This window comes from Stenella coeruleoalba, assembly GCF_951394435.1.
Source record: "Stenella coeruleoalba genome assembly, chromosome: 6".
In the NCBI taxonomy this organism is placed as follows: domain Eukaryota; kingdom Metazoa; phylum Chordata; class Mammalia; order Artiodactyla; family Delphinidae; genus Stenella; species Stenella coeruleoalba.
Window position 1 is genome coordinate 50,671,703 of NC_137151.1, and position 16,637 is coordinate 50,688,339.

General features: G+C 33.8%; 1 protein-coding gene across 7 annotated transcripts in view; it reads right to left on the reverse strand.

The window, feature by feature from the left end:
- PRPF40A (pre-mRNA processing factor 40 homolog A) overlaps nucleotides 1–16,637 on the reverse strand; it is a 59,577-nt gene that overhangs the window by 31,431 nt on the left and 11,509 nt on the right. For 6 of the 7 annotated variants that reach the window (XM_079924007.1, XM_079924008.1, XM_079924012.1 and 3 more), the window contains 3 exons: nucleotides 13,238–13,318; nucleotides 12,032–12,062; nucleotides 10,117–10,133 (listed from right to left, as the gene is read on the reverse strand). In XM_079924007.1, the coding sequence (XP_079780133.1) occupies nucleotides 10,117–10,133; nucleotides 12,032–12,062; nucleotides 13,238–13,318 (129 nt within the window). Of the gene's footprint in view, nucleotides 1–10,116; nucleotides 10,134–12,031; nucleotides 12,063–13,237; nucleotides 13,319–14,900; nucleotides 14,941–16,637 lie in introns of all 7 variants that reach the window. The other variant, XM_079924013.1, reaches the window with a different exon arrangement.

Here is a 16,637-nt window from a genome sequence, read left to right on the forward strand (position 1 = left end):
AAAGGGTGTGAAGAAAAGGGTACTCTCAGGCTACTGTTGGGAACAGAATTAGTATTATTTCTCTGAAGGTCAATTTAGTAGTTCTTATCAAATCAAAAATGCAAACATAATCTCTTGATCCTGAAGTTTCACTCTACAAAATCCCATTTGTATAGCTGCAAAGACTGTACAAGGATAGTCTCTTCCAGATTACTAATAGTGGTGACAAGATAGAGATAAATCAATAACCCCCCAATGACAGTTCAATTACAGTCCATTCATACTACAAACTCTCTTATACAGGTCTTTTTTTTCTTTTTTTTTTTTGCGGTACGCGGGCCTCTCACTGTTGTGGCCTCTCCCGTTGCGGAGCACAGGCTCTGGACGCGCAGGCTCAACGGCCATGGCTCACGGGCCCAGCCGCAGAGCGGCATGTGGGATCTTCCTGGACCGGGGCACGAACCCCTGTCCCCTGCATCGGCAGGTGGACTCTCAACCACTGTGCCACCAGGGAAGCCCAGGTCTATTTTTAATATAATGAAAAATGTCTAAGATGCAGCACTAAATAAAAAAAGCAAAACACTGTAACAAATGATGTAGCAGCACAATAGATACTGAAAATATCTGAAAGGCAAGAACAAAACAAACCCCCAAAACAAAAACCTGTGGTATAAGGAAAACAAATGCACATGTATAATTATCAAGAGAGCAATTATCAAGAGAGCTAATATACTTTTCAGATTCAAAAAAGCTAGTCAACCATTGGGTTGTGAATTAATTCAGTACATTCAAACTCAAAATGTAAACATTTATACAATGTATAAGCTCAGCTGAACAAAACTGAAAGAGAAAAAGATGACTAAATCCAAAGACTAAGACAGATAGGAAAATCCCCTCACTACTCTAAATAAGGAAAATAACCACAGACATAGAACAGATTCACAACCAATTTCAAAATTTCGAGGAAATGATTTCCTCCCAAACTACTTCACCAAAATTCACCCAGAAGAAACACGTCACACTTGAATATTCCAATTACCATAGACGCAATTGAAAGATACCTATAACCAGATGATTTTATAGTAGAACCTTATGCAACCTTTAAAGAACAGAGGATTACAATATTATTTCAGATCATAGAAAGAGATGAAAAGCTCTTTATCAGTTACAAAACTCAACAGAAAAGGTATCAAAAAAAGAAAAGCGGGCAATGTTACTTATAAATATAAATGAAAGAATTTAAATAAAAGCCAAGAGAATCCTCAGTATATACACTCTGACAAAGTAGAATTTATTGTAGAAGTGCAAGGGTAGTTCAATATTGGGATATCTATAAAAGAAAGTATTTCTATTAACAAATTGAAAAAAGAAAACACCACATGATCACACTAATAGACTTGGTATGATCAAATTACATCCCGAATATCATGACAATTCATAAGTCTTCAAAAAATAAAAACAAAAAAATCCTCAAATAATACAATAATAAAGAGAAAAACATTTAAATGATAGCTTATCAAAGGCCAATAAAAATTATCCTAAAGCCACTTCCATTAAAATCATGACCAAAACATAAGTCTGCAATCACTATAATTTCACAAATACACTATGGCAATAAAATTAATGACTGGTATTAAGATTGGGAAAGAGATAAATTCTCTTGCCTTTACTGCTAAAGACTCAAATAAAAAAAACAAACTAATTATCCAGTGCCTCTGGTAATCTAGCTGGCTATAAGATAAACATACAAAAATTTTTGAATGACAATAACTAGCTTGTAATAAAAATGGGAAAAATATTCTATTTACAATATAACAAGTTTTTATAAGGTAAAAAAAAATAAAAATAACTAAAATAACTGTCTGTCCCACCGAAATAGAAAGAGGGACTTGTATATTGATAAAGAGTTAACAGATAAAGAACTTATCCTCAACATATATGCATTTACTTGCAAATGAGCCTCGAAATACAGAGCAAAAACAGAAAAATATGGGAGAAAAAGATGACATCCCTTCAAGTTAAAGATTTTAATATACCCCTCTCCTTAGATGAAAGATATGTCAAGATACAGAAAAACAAAATAACTTTAAATTATTAGCACAAAAAACTCCTAAAATTGGTGTTGACATAGAACATAAAGGAAGCTTTAATAAACTGCAAAGAATCAACATCTTATAGACTGTGCTTTCTAATAATGCAAAAAGGTATACCTTATAAAAAATAAGTCTCTCAAAGGCATGATCAATGAAAGAAACAATTGATAGGATGGACTTAAGTAAAATTAAAAACCCCTGCTGTGCCAAATGCAGTTAAAAGAATGCAAAAAGCCACAAACAGAAATTATTTGCAAAAGGCACATCTGTTAAAGTACTGTTAACCAAAATATATAAAAACTCTTTAAACTTATTAAGAAAAATGAGTAGGGACTTCCCTGGTGGTGCAGTGGATAAGGGTCCGCCTGCCAGTGCAGGGGACTCAGCTTCAATCCCTGGTCTGGGAGGATCCCACATGCCAGAGAGCAACTAGGCCCATGCACCACAACTGCTGAGCCTGCACTCTAGACTCTGCGCTCTAGACTCCGTGAGCCACAACTACTGAAGCCTGCGGCCTTGAGGTGGTGCTCCGCAACAGGAGAAGCCACTGCAAGGAGAGGTCCGTACAATGCAATGAAGAGTAGCCCCCGCTCAACACAACTAGAGAAAGCCTGCGCGCAGCAACGAATACCCAACGCTGCCAAAAATAAATAAAATTAAATCTGTAAAAAGAGTAAAAAATCTGGGCACCTCAACAAAAAAAGACATAGATACAAGTAAGCATATGAAAAGATGCTCAACATCATACACTATTACAGAGCTGCAAATTAAAATGAGATGCACCACACACCTATTAAAACGCCAAAAAAATCTAGAACACCAACAATACCAAATGTTAGTGAGGATGTGAAGCGACAGGAACTATCATTCATTGCTGGTGGGAAGTCAAAATGGTACAGCCACTTTGGAAGACAGTTTGGTAGTTTCTTACAAAAGTATATATACTATTACTATATGATCAAGCAATCGTGCTCCTTTATGTTTACCCAAGCGTGTTGAAAACTTAAGTCCACACAAAAACCTGTATGTTTTTAGCAGCTTTAGTCATAATTGCTAAAACCTAGAAGCAACCAAAATGTCTTTTAGTAACTGAATGGATAAGCAAAATGTGGCATGTCCAGACAACAAAATATTATTCACCTCTATTATAATTATTTTGTTATTCAGTGCTAAAAAGAAATGAGCTATCAAAGAAAAGAAATGGAGGAAAATTAAGTGAATGAAGCCAATCTGAAAGGGTCACATACCCTTTCAGATTCTAACTATATGACATCAGGAAAAGGTAAAACTGTGGAGACAGTAAAAAGACCAGTGGCTGCAGGGGTTGTGGGGGGAGATGGGGAGAGGGGTGAAGAGACAGAGCACAGAGGACTTTTAGTGCAGCGAAACTATTCTGTATGACACTATCATGAGGGATACACGTCACCAAACATTTGTCAAACTCATAGAATGCATAACACCAAGAGTGAAACCTAATGCAAACTGGACTTTGGGTGATAATGATGTGTCAATGTATGGTCATCAACTGTAGTAAACATACCACTCTGGGGAGAGATGTTGATAGAAGGGAAAGCTGTATGTATGAGGGATAGGGGGTATTTGGGAACTCTCTACTTTGCACTCAATCTAAAATTTCTCTAGGAAAAAAAAAAAGTCAATTTGGAAAAAAAAAAATCTGACATCTGGAAACCAAAAAAACCAACCACTTAATACCTAATAAAAAAAGAAATCAAATGAGGAAAAAAGAAAACAAGATATTGAGAGCTGAATAACAACAAAAATTCTTTATGTCAAAACTTAAGGGACTTCCCTGGAGGCGCCATGGTTAAGAATCTGCCTGCCAGGACTTCCCTGGTGGAGCAGTGGTTAAGAATCCACCTAGCAAAGCAGGGGACACAGGTTTGATCCCTAGTCCGAGAAGATCTCACATGCCACGGAGCAACTAAGCCCGTGTGCCACAACTACTAAGCCTGCGTGCCACAACTACTGAAGCCCATGCGCCTAGAGCCTATGCTCCTCAGCAAGATAAGCCACTGCAATGAGAAGCCCACGCACCGCAACGAAGAGGAGCCCCCCGCTCGCTGCAACTAGAGAAAGCCTGCACGCAGTAACAAAGACCCAACAGAGCCATACATACATACATACATACATAAATAAGTTTATTAAAAAAAGCAAAAAAAAAAACTTAAGCAGCACAGTTAAGGATGTCTGAAAACCAGTGAGCTAAGGACTCAAATTAAAATTAAAAGGACTCAAGATGCTAGAAAAAGACCGAGAGTAAGTAATCAAGAAGGAAGTAAAGATGACAACAGAAATTGAATAGTTACCCTCTCCCCTCTTCAAAAAAACCCAAAAAACGGACAATGATAGCAATCATGATTTCTAACTCTATGCTAAACAATTATTAAACCTCAATAACATAGATAAAAATCTGGAAAAAACATGAAATTATTAGAAGCAATTGAAAACTCGAATAGCCCAATAACCACTAAGGAAATTGAAATGGTAATGCAAAACCATTATCCTCAAAAACTATTAGAGCCAAACTAAACTTTAAAAGCTTTTGCACAGCAAAGGAAACCATTCACAAATCGAAAAGACAATCTACTGAATAGAAGAAAATATTTGCAAATGATATGACCAATGAGGGGTTAATATCCAAAATATAAACAGCTCATACAACTCAACATCAAAAAACAAAAAAATGAACAAAAAACAAAACAACAACAGAAAACAACCCAATAAAAATTGGGCAGAAGACTCGAATAGACATTTTTCCAAAGAGGAAATGCAGATGGCCAACAGGCACATGAAAAGAGATGTTCAACATCAGTAATCAATCATCAGGGAAATGCAAATCAAAATCATAATGAGATATCATCTCACACGTCAGATGGCTATCATCAAAAAGAATGCAAATAACAAATGTTGGCAAGAACGTGGAGAAAAGGGAACCCTCGTAAATGTTGGTGGGAATGTAAACTGGTACAGCCACTGTGGAAACCAGTATGGAGGTTTCTCAAAAAAACTAAAAACAGAACTACCATATGACACAGCAATTCCACTCCTGGGTGTATATCCAAAGAAAATAAAAACACTAGTTTGAAAAAATACATGCACCCCTACGTTCACAGCAGCATTATTAACAATTGCCAAGATAAGGAAGGAACCTAAATGTCTATCAACAAACGAATGGATAACGAAGGTGTGATACACACACACACAATGGAATACTACTCAGCCATAAAAAAGAATGAAATTTTGCCATTTGCAGCAACATGGATGGACTTTAAGGGCATTATGCTAAGTGAAATATGTCACACAGAGAAAGACAAATACTGTATGATATCACTTACACGTGGACTCTAAAAAATACAACTAGTGAATATAACAAAGAAGCAGCAGACTCACAGATACAGAGAACAAACTGGTGGTTACCAGTGGGGAGAGGGAAGGGGTTAGGGTCAATACAGGTGTAGGGGATTAAGTGGTACAAAGTGTTTTGTATAAAATAAACTACAAAGATATATTTTACAACATGGGGAATACAGCCAATATTTTACAATAACTAAATGGAGTATAAATTTTAAAAATTGTAAATCACTATATTGCACACCTGTAACATATATTATTATACAGAAACTATACTTTAATTTAAAAAAAAGTGTTAGGTCCAGTCAGTTTTTAGTTGTGTTCTATCAAGCATTAAGAAATAAGTTACTTATTAAGTTGTTCTAAGGACCAGAAAAGAGAGATTATTCTCCAGAAACAAGCAACCTAAAAAAAATACTAGCAAACTAAATTCAGAAGAAATTAAACACACGTGTATGCACATATACATACCACTAAATACACATAATGAATAACTAGGGTTCATGTTCGTGATGTAAAGATGGCAATGTCAGAAAACTTATCCATGTACTTTCACATTAACAGAGTAGAAAAGAAATATCATATGATCTTAGTTGACATGGAAAAAACACTGAAGAATTTAAAAAATAAGTACATATTGAACACTATCAGCAAACCAGGAATAGAAGAAAACTTCAACTTAACATAGACTGCATACCAAAAAACTATAGTAAACATCATATTTAATGGAGAAATTTTAAACTTATTCCCTTTAGGAGAGGAAAGAAGACAAGATGCCAGTTTATCACTGCTACCACTCACCATAGCACTAGAGGTTCTGCCTGAAACAATAATAGTAGACACAAATATGAGGACCAGAAGAGAAGGTGCCAAAACGGTCATTTGAGGGTAGTGGTATTACACAGAAAACTCACTAAGCAACAAGAGTTCAGCAAGCCTGCTGGATAAGCACATAGAAAAATGATAACATAAAGCACAACAAATTCAAAATGGCTCCAAATCTTATACAGTATCTGTAATGTAACAGAATGAAGAATGCACAGTATTTAATGGAGAATATTTAAAACTCTATCATAAAACAGACTTAAAAGAAGACTGAACTACAGCAGTTGGCCCTCCACATCAGTGAATTCAACCAACCATAGATTGAAAATATTTTAAAAATTCCAGAAATCTCCAAAAAGAAAAACTTGAACTTGCTGTAATCTGGCAACTTTACACATTTACATGGTATTATTGCACTTAGCTTTATTGTGTTTCGCAGATTATTGCCTTTTTAAAAAATTGAATGTTTGTGGAAACACTCTGTGGAGCAAGTCTATTAGCACCACTTTTCCAACAGCATTTGCTCACTTTGTGTCTCTGTGCTACATTTTGGTTACTGTTACAATATTTCAAACGTTTCATTATCATATTTGTTACAGTGATCTGTGATCAGTAATCTTTAGATTATGACTTGCTAAAGGCTTAGATGATTGGTTAGCATTTTCTCACAATAAAGTATTTTTAAATTAAGGTATATACATTGCTTTTTTAGACATACTGCTATTGCACACTTAATAGCCTACAGTGTAGTGTAAACATAACTTTAATATGCACTGGGAAACCAAAAAATTTGTGACTGACATTCACTTTATTGCAGTGGTCTGGAACTGAACCAATAACTGCGATAGGCCTGTAGTGAGCACCTCAACCTGCACAGCACTGGCACCAGGTGCTATGCAGAAAAAGCTATTTCTGTTTAGAAAGCCTGTCAGAATGACTGACTAGAAAGATCCAAACAGTCAATTTCTTCTAACAAATGTCAAGGCAACTAATACCTGAATTTTTGACTCCAGAAGGCAAAAAGAATTGCGAGGACAGCAGAGGAAACCTAGGGAAGTGACTCTCTTGGATCTGCTTGACCACAGATTAAATACACAGGAATTTCTCTTGCCAGGTACATATTCATAGCCTGAATTACATAGAATGTTCATTAGAGTTCTGGTTAGAACCATGTTTTGCTATCCTTAAACCACCACTCATTGTAAGGGAGTCTAAAAGGAAGTTAAAGTAATTCTGAACTAGTTCCTCATGTTTAGGAATAGAAAGCAAGTGGGACTACATCAAACTGAAAAGCTTCCACACAGTAAACGGAGTGAAAATATAACCTCTGGAATGGAAGAAAATATTTGCAAACCATAATAAGGGGTTAATATCCACAATATATAAGAAACTCCTACAAATCAACAGCAAAATACCACAAATAATCCAATTAAAGAATGGGCAAAAAAGACATACAAATGCCCAACAGGTATATAAAAAGATACTCAACATCACTAAGCATCAGAGAAACGTAAATCAAAACCATAATGAGATTTCACCTCACACTCGTCAGGATGGCCATCATCAAAAAACCAAGAAATAACAAATGTTCGCAAGGATGTGTAGAAACTGGAACCCTCCTACACTGTTGGTGGGAATGTAAATTGTATAGCCACTATGGAACAGTATGGAAGTTCCTATAAAAAGTTCATTGAAACATCTTTTTTTTTTTTTTTTTTTTTTGCGGTATGTGGGCCTCTCACTGTTGTGGGCTCTCCCGTTGCGGAGCACAGGCTCTGGACGCGCAGGCTCAATGGCCATGGCTCACGGGCCTAGCCGCTCCGCGGCACGTGGGATCTTCCCAGACCAGGGCACGAACCCGTGTTCCCTGCATTGGCAGGCAGACACTCAATCACTGCACCACCAGGGAAGCCCTGAAGCATCATTTTTAATAGCTAAGATATGGAAATAACCTAAGTATGCATGGATGAATGGATAAAGATATATATAAAATGCACATACACACAAGGAAAACTATTCAGCCATAAAAAAAAGAATGAATGAAATCTTGCCATTTACAACAGCATGGATGGACCTTGAAGGCATTATACTAAGTGAAATAAGCCAGAGAGAGAAAGACAAGTATTGTATGATCTCACATGTAGATTCTGAAAAACGAAACAAAAAAACCAAGTTCATAGAAACAGAGAACAGACTGATGATTGCCATAGGGGAGGATGGTTTGGGGGTGTGGGAGAAATGGGTGAAGAGGGTCAAAATCTACAAACTTTTAGCTATAAAATAAGTAGGTCATGAGGGATAAAATGTACACCACGGTGACTATAGTTAGTAATACTGTATTATATCTTTGAAGAGTGAAGTCCTCCTCACACACACACACACACACACAATTTTGTTACTATGTGTGGTGATGGGTTAACTACTTATTTTTGGTAAGCATTTTGTAATGTATACAAATACTGAACCATTGCATTATACACCTGATACTAATATAATACTGTATGTCAATTATAAAATAAGGATGAAGATCAAGAAAAAAGAAAAAACACACAAAAAAGCTACACAAAAAAATTTCATAAGCTTTTCCCAATATACGTGTCTTAGGACATATATCCAAGTAAGCACCTACTGGGGAGGGTGGACTGGAGTAAAGGGAAAAAGAATAAAGGGAAGAATAGAGGGAAAAAATATGAGGGAACCGCCATGGATCAACAATAATGACCATAGCCTGAAAAGCACAAGTAACTGAAATTTGTGTACCTGAAATCAAAAAAGAATAAAACAACAGCAAGTTTTCAAATAAATACACAATATTTTTGGATGGGAAAGTTTAACTGAAAAGTATGAATATGTCAGTTCTCTTAAAATGGAAAGAATTAAATTAATCCCAGATAAAAACACAATTTTTGCCTTTTGAGCATGTCTGTGTGTGTGTATTTAAAGACTGCTTTTGGTGGGGGACAGGGAAATTCATATGCTAATATCTGAAAACAGCAAAGGACATAATGAAAAGAGAAACCATGAAAGACTTGTCTTATTAAATATTAAATCTACTCTAATCAGAAAATGGTGTAATATTGAATTAGAAATAGAGTGGAAAAGAAAACCCAGAAATGGATGTCAGAATATGTGAGAATTTAACATATGACAAAAAGATGTTTCAATTAAGTGAGGAAAAAAAATAGTTTGACGGACAACTGACACAACCAAAATATTAATCATGGTGGTTCCCTCATGGTAGAAAAACTTAGGGTAATTTACTTTCTTCTTTTTAACTTAAGTCTGCTTCATTTTCCTCCCAGTGAGCCCATATTATTTAAGTAAGCAGGAAAAACATGAAGCTATTATTAGTCAAAAACAAAAAAAGACACTTATAATGGAAGAATACCAAATGGATATTTTATAACTATTCAATTTTAAAGCAAAAGATAAAAGTTTAAAATATTTAAATACAGGTCACAATTAAAAGACTTTCACCCCAAATTTAAAATACTAACATACTTAAAATTCATTCACAGATTTCTGCATTTTCTCAACCATATGAGAATAACAGCTACCTCTCAGGACTACTGTTTTGATGAAATGAGATTACACACATAAACTCTTCACTGAGCTTTAAGGAATTAAAAAAAAAAACAACAAAAAACCCTTGGTGATTCCCATATCTCTGATTAAGTCTCACAAAAATCAGATTTTAAAATAAATTATTCAAACAAATTTTCAACCTTTGGCACAGAAGATAAAGGAAAAGGGTTCAACTTAGTAGATAATCTTCAAAACAGAAATAAGCATCAACGTAGTAGGCTAAAGAAGTATAATGAAATAAATATATTCCAAAGGTACTTACTGCACCGGATGTTGTACCTAAAAAAAAATTTTTTGGAACAATATTACAATGTGATAAATTATGCTCTCCTTAGGTTAACAGTGTTAAAATATTTATTCATACTATTTTTTCCTCCTCATCCCATCAGACTAAATATCCTAAGACTGTCCCATATCACCTATGTACTTGCTCTCTTTCCCACAAGAAAAACATCGATAGTGCAAAGCACTTTCAGAATTAAGTTGGCACTTTGAACTTTCAATGTGCAAACTCACTTGGGAGCTGTTTGAGCAGTATTCACACCCTTGCCTTTTGTTTCTCCTTTTCTTGCTAAATAGGTGTTTATCTTAACTAATTCCTGTTTCTCTGCTATACTGCTGAAGTACAGTAATGTGTCAGAACTCTGATTCTATGCTTTAGATTTCTGACAAGTTTAATTATCTAGGTTCCAAACACATGCTGTACAATACAGAATCCTTTAGCCACCATATATGCCTGTTTAAACTAACATTTAAATTAAGATTAAATAAAATTTTAAAATTCAGTTCCTCCTTTGCACTAGCCACATTTCAAGTACTCAATAATTACATGTGGCTGTGTTTACTGTATACAACACTACAGATTACAGAACATTTCTACACTTACAGAAAGTTCTATTAGATGGTACTGTCCTAAACTATCAAAGCTATCTTAAGACATAAGGAGAAATCCCTATTAGTCACAAAGTTCATATGAATAATCTTTAATTTAGGAAACTAGTAGCTTAAAACTATATGTAAAAAAAACAAGAGACTGTAAAAAGGAAACAACTAAGTACATATATACAGAGAGCAATTAAAAAAAGCTAGTATGGAACATCAATAATAGAGTCAAAGCATTTAAAAGTAACTAAAAAAAAAACTTTAAAGTAATTTTCCAGGATTATTTAGGGTAATAGTAACCACCTCTAGATATCTAAATAGGCTAAAATACTATTCTAAGGTATTGATATATCAGAGGTATTGATATATCAGAACATCATTACAGCTTAAAGAATGAAATCTGTGAAACATCTTAAAAAGATCACTTATGGCCCATATAAACCTCCAGGAAAGCACACAGTGCATTTTAAACATATTTCGACCCATAATGTTCAAAAAAAAAAGTTTTGGCATAATCATGGGACAAAGTTCACCATCTGGAATACTAAATTACATGGAACATTACTTACTCATGTATAATTGAAGCATTATTATATGTTAAAGTCACACTAGTCATAATAAACACTTATTGGTAACTAGCTGAAAAAAATATATTATCACAGGGCTTACAAACTGCAATGACTATAAGGATCAAGCAGGTATCAGAAAAATGAGTGAAGTAGTCCAGAAGTCTGAGAGCACATGCTCGATATCTGAAGTATGGAGTAGCTACCCATTCCACAATGTTTAGTGGAATAAACACTAAAGTTTTTACTGAGTGCAATAAATGAGTGCAAATAAATGAGTGCAATAAATGAGTGCAATATTGAGTGCAAATATGGACTCAACCAGAATTTTCCATTCAAATATTCTCTGAGTATCTACTGTGTTGAGAAAGACCACTGTAAATAATAAAAGTTCAGATCATCCAACTTCTCAAGATAAATTAAATTTTTGTATAGAATGATAAATTCAATCTTTATGTAAGCCTGCAGACTTTAAATGTCAGCAACTAATTATAAAATTTAAAAACATCCCGTGGGCCAAAGTATATCTGAAGATCAAATCTGGTCTCAGAATTCCAATATCTAAAATTGTGATAATTTCTTATGGATTTCCATTTTCCATTGCTTAAAAAAAAAAAGAATCAGGAGCTGATTATAGTGCCCAAGAGACACTGTTTTATTCCTCACTGTAACACGGTTGCTACTGTCCAAATTAAGTCTAATATATATCACCATAAATGGTATACATACCTGCTGCTACATCCATATTATTTACTCCTGGCTGTAAGAATAAAAATGAAATTAGTAACATTCACCTTGCTTAAACTGTATTTTATATACGATTCTCTTAAAGCATAATCAGTCCCCTCTATGTATCAATTCTCTAGCCACTGACTCAAAGATTCCTGGTTAAGTTTTAGTGATCTCAGTTCCCTGAGCTTGCTATAAATTGTAAAAAAAAAAAAAAAAAAAAATTGCAGTAATCTGGGACTACTGAAGCACTTTAATCTTAAGTGTTTTATTTATATAATTATCGGTTATATAAAGATCCACAACCCTTTACCCACAATTCTAAGATCCAAAAAGCTCTGAAAAACAAGTTGTTTTTTTTTTTTTTTAGTTTGGCACCAAAACTCATCAGTGGCAAAACCTATCCTGAATGATATGAACTGTTTACAGTCTTATTTATCCCACATCAGAATGAGTATCTTTAAGTTCTGCTTTAGAAATATTGTGTTAGAAATTAAAGTGCACGGCCCAAGATCCCGTGGGAAATTTTTACATAATTATTATATACTATATGCAATGTATTACTTTATAATATAAAAAAAAAAATTGAAATGTATCTGGCCCTAGGGGTTTTGGATACGACACTGAAAGCCTACCCCAGTGGAGTATGCCACATCTGTTCATTATAACTAATAAATAAGTCATGCTAACTTGAATATCATAATGATTTCTATATTGCTATACCACCCAATAAGGGTGATAAGAGTATTCAAAGATTTTCTAAGTAATGTGCCACAGCTGAAGTCTCATGAAATGTGGATTTCAAATGAAATCTTCTGATTTCTAAATTTAGGATCTAGTATTAAATCACATCCTATCAATTTTTAATTAGTATATGGTAAAGCAAACGTCTGCTCTTTCAGATTAGAACGCTACAAGAACAATAAAGTGCTTCTGGCTAAGGAATTATGCTTTTTAGAATTCTAGACTTGTTTAATGTAGAATTAACTTAGTAACTAAGGATGTACAACAATTATAATATAAATATAGGAAAAAATGTAAATGCCTGGATTCAAGAAACTAAAAATAAAAGTCCATGTAATTCCCATCGTGTAGTACTTAGGAGGCACTTAAAAAGCTAACATGATTGCCTACAAAATACGTATGTTATCTCATAGACAAAAGAAATCAAAACATCACAGAAAACAGTTACTTTCACAAGATTACCGGTAAGGCAGGCTGCATGGAAGCCTGAGACATGTGAGACATCATCATTCCAGGCATTACTGAAGACATCATTCCAGGCATCTAGAACAAAAGTAAAAAAAGATTACTATATAAGACCAAAGCACCTAATAGGATTTTAAGAATCTATCTGGTTATTAAAACTAATATGTACAACTTAGGATTAAAACCCAGTGAATACTACACTACATGAATAGTATGCTTAGTAAGTGCTTGTTGAATGAATGAAGTATTTTTTTAATGACCTATTTTAATACTTATGTCATTATTTATATGTATTGTCATAATTATTTTAATACATTTAAAAGTTTAGACTATGGTATGTTATTTGTAACTTAAAATTTAAGAATATTAATTTCCTTTTAATTTTAACTCAACACCCATGTTTTTCTCTTCTTTGGAGCAAGGCAAAAAAAATTTTTCAGTGTTTCTCACCTTTGATTTTTAATATCTGATTAAATAATTTTTATAGCCATCTGGTCTTTTTAAAACTTCTAGCTCAAAGGTGCTTATAATTCAGTGACTTTAAACAAATACATAAAAAACAGATTTTTCTAACTCAAGTCATCTATGCTGTCTCTTATAAAGAAAAACTTAATAAAGCACATACACATATGCATATCTGGGGAAAGAATATATTAGTTTGGGGGCTTAAACTCATCTACCAATAACTGTTATCCAAATCTATGAATCAATCTTCACTACTTAGTATGAATAAAAATCATGAAGATTAACATAAATTTCCAAAGGATTCTGACGCAATGTTCACATATATTAGTATAATCTCACATCATAACTTTAATCTTAATATGAACGAATGTAAGGAAAACATGAAGGGAGATAAAATTATACAAAACAATCATAGGTCCTGGAACAAGGTAACCAGTTATTCAACAGTTTTAAATTAAATGAACAATCTGAGAAATAGGAACAACAAAAAAGAAATAAGCATATTGGTCAACAGGAATATATAAAGCCTACTTAAGGTAGAAAACACTTGAACACTGACGTTTATTACTTTTGAAAGTCAACTCATGAAGCAAAACCAGGCTAAATTATCATTAAAATGAAGTAGCATGGTACTAATGGATGAAAAAACCAAAAAAGCCTTTTTGTTCCACAAAATATTCAATAAACTGTTTAAACATCACTAAACAAGAACTTGACTAGAAATGTGACTAGAACCTGAAATACAGGTCAAATAATAGTTGACAAAAATAAAAGTGCAGAATTTGAAAACAAAGCAGTGACAAGCATCTACAACTCAAACTAACAGAATGAGAACTAGGCTTTTTCCCCTTCTCCCCTCAACAGATATACCCTCACAATTAATTCTGCTTTAGGCTAATAGCAAATATGTTTGAATTCTTTTAAGAACTAACTAATTATGGGGGGAAGCACGGTGGGCCACAGAGAGAAATGGCCTGCTATTAAAATGGTCTGCATATAAAACCAAAAGCTAATAACATGTCCAAAAACTAGACTTCTAATCTAAATGGAGAACCTGAAATTTGAAAACTTAAGAGAAAAATGAATCAAAGTATTTTCTCATAAGAATTAAAAATTGTGGGGGGAAGGATAAACTGGCAGTATGGGATTAAGAGATGCACTCCACCATACATAAAGATAAACAATAAGGATTTACTGTATAGCACGGGGAACTATATTCAGTATCTTGTAATAAACTATGAGAAAGAATCCAAAAAAAGAATATAGATACATACATATATATGTATAACTGAATCACTTTGCTGTACACCTGAAACTAACATAATATTGTAAATCAACTATATTCCAATTAAAAGAAAAGAAAAAGAAATTCCACATTAAGCAAATATCAAAACTATGACTACAAAGACTTTGTGGCAACATGAAAAATGCTTCTGACTCCATGTTAAGAGAAAAAAGTCACAATCAAAATTGTGTGTACACTACGATTAAAATTTTTAAACAGAGATGTACACACAATAAAATTTGGAATAAAATATACCAAAAATGATAATTAGGGAGATGGAATATGGGTTATTTATTTTTCATTCTACTTTCAAACTTTCTGGAATGATGTATTTAAAACTAAACATGTAAATTAGAAGAATTCTGTGCTAAATCTTAAAAAAAGAATTAAAGACATTTAAAAAGGGGGAAAAATCTCCATCATGCAACACAGCATTTCCACACGATAGCAGTACAAATGACTGTACAAATAAATGTAATTTCAAATTAAAGTACTCTACTTCATAAGAGACACAGTGATCAAAGCCCATCCAAAACCAAAGCACAAAAGAGCTTACATATAACAAATGTTTACTAGACCAGGCAATGACACAGCAAACAATATTTGAAAATCATTAAAGAACAGAATTTGACAGAGTTCTCTCAATTGTTCTTCTTCCCACACTTCAAACTTTAAAACATCTCAAAACTTTGCCTTTAGACTAGAACTCATGGTATCGGTTATATAATGAGATTTAATGTCAAATAAAAAGCTAAATTCTCCCTCTGTATCTCTAAATTCTGAGGGGTAGCAACTAGTTAAGCTTGTTCAACCTGACGAAAATTGGCAAGATTCTTAAATTATGTACAACCAAATATTCTAAAAGTAAATAGATAATTCTAAAGCAAAACTGTGATGTTATTAACATGAAACCAAAGAACAAAAATATAAATATGCAAAATACTATGTTTTTATGAAAAGCTATTACAAGAATTTGGCCTGTTTCCCAAAGCTTGAGGAATCTATTTTGCGGAAATGTTATGATTTCCATTTTTCATTAATTCTAGGATACACCTAATATGGAGATGCATGTGTCAACCCGTCTGACTGAAGTTGAATTCTTTCAGAGGATTTGTGTTGACTTCAGCCAGTCACTTGGCAGCACCATCAACCTGAGACCATTAAAAATTTCTAAGTTATTTATTTACTTGTTTTAACACCACACTGATAATGGGAATATAGGCTGCAAGCTTATGAGAGAATTGGCGTGTGGTTTAAATCCTGATCAGAAGTGATTTTTCCCTCCTTTTGCCCAATAAACAAAGTTGAGACATTCAAGTTACTTTGCTGTCCTTTTTTCCATAGCAGATTTACTTCTTGCTTCACACGGAGGGAATAGCCCTTTGGCATCCCAGCTTTATTCGTAGACTTCTCATTTGTTTTTTTCTCACGCAGGGCACCTAATATAATGGAGTGTCTCATCAATGATGACATCTTAAATTCAATGAAAACAGGATGTTGGTTCAAAATGGTTACAGGGACAAATTCTTAACATAGTTGCTACAGTAATGCCACAACAAATTCCACAAGCCAGATCATTCTTAAAGCTACAAAGTGGTAGCTCATACTAAGCTTATTGTGAAGCACGCTATAAAATTACAATAACCT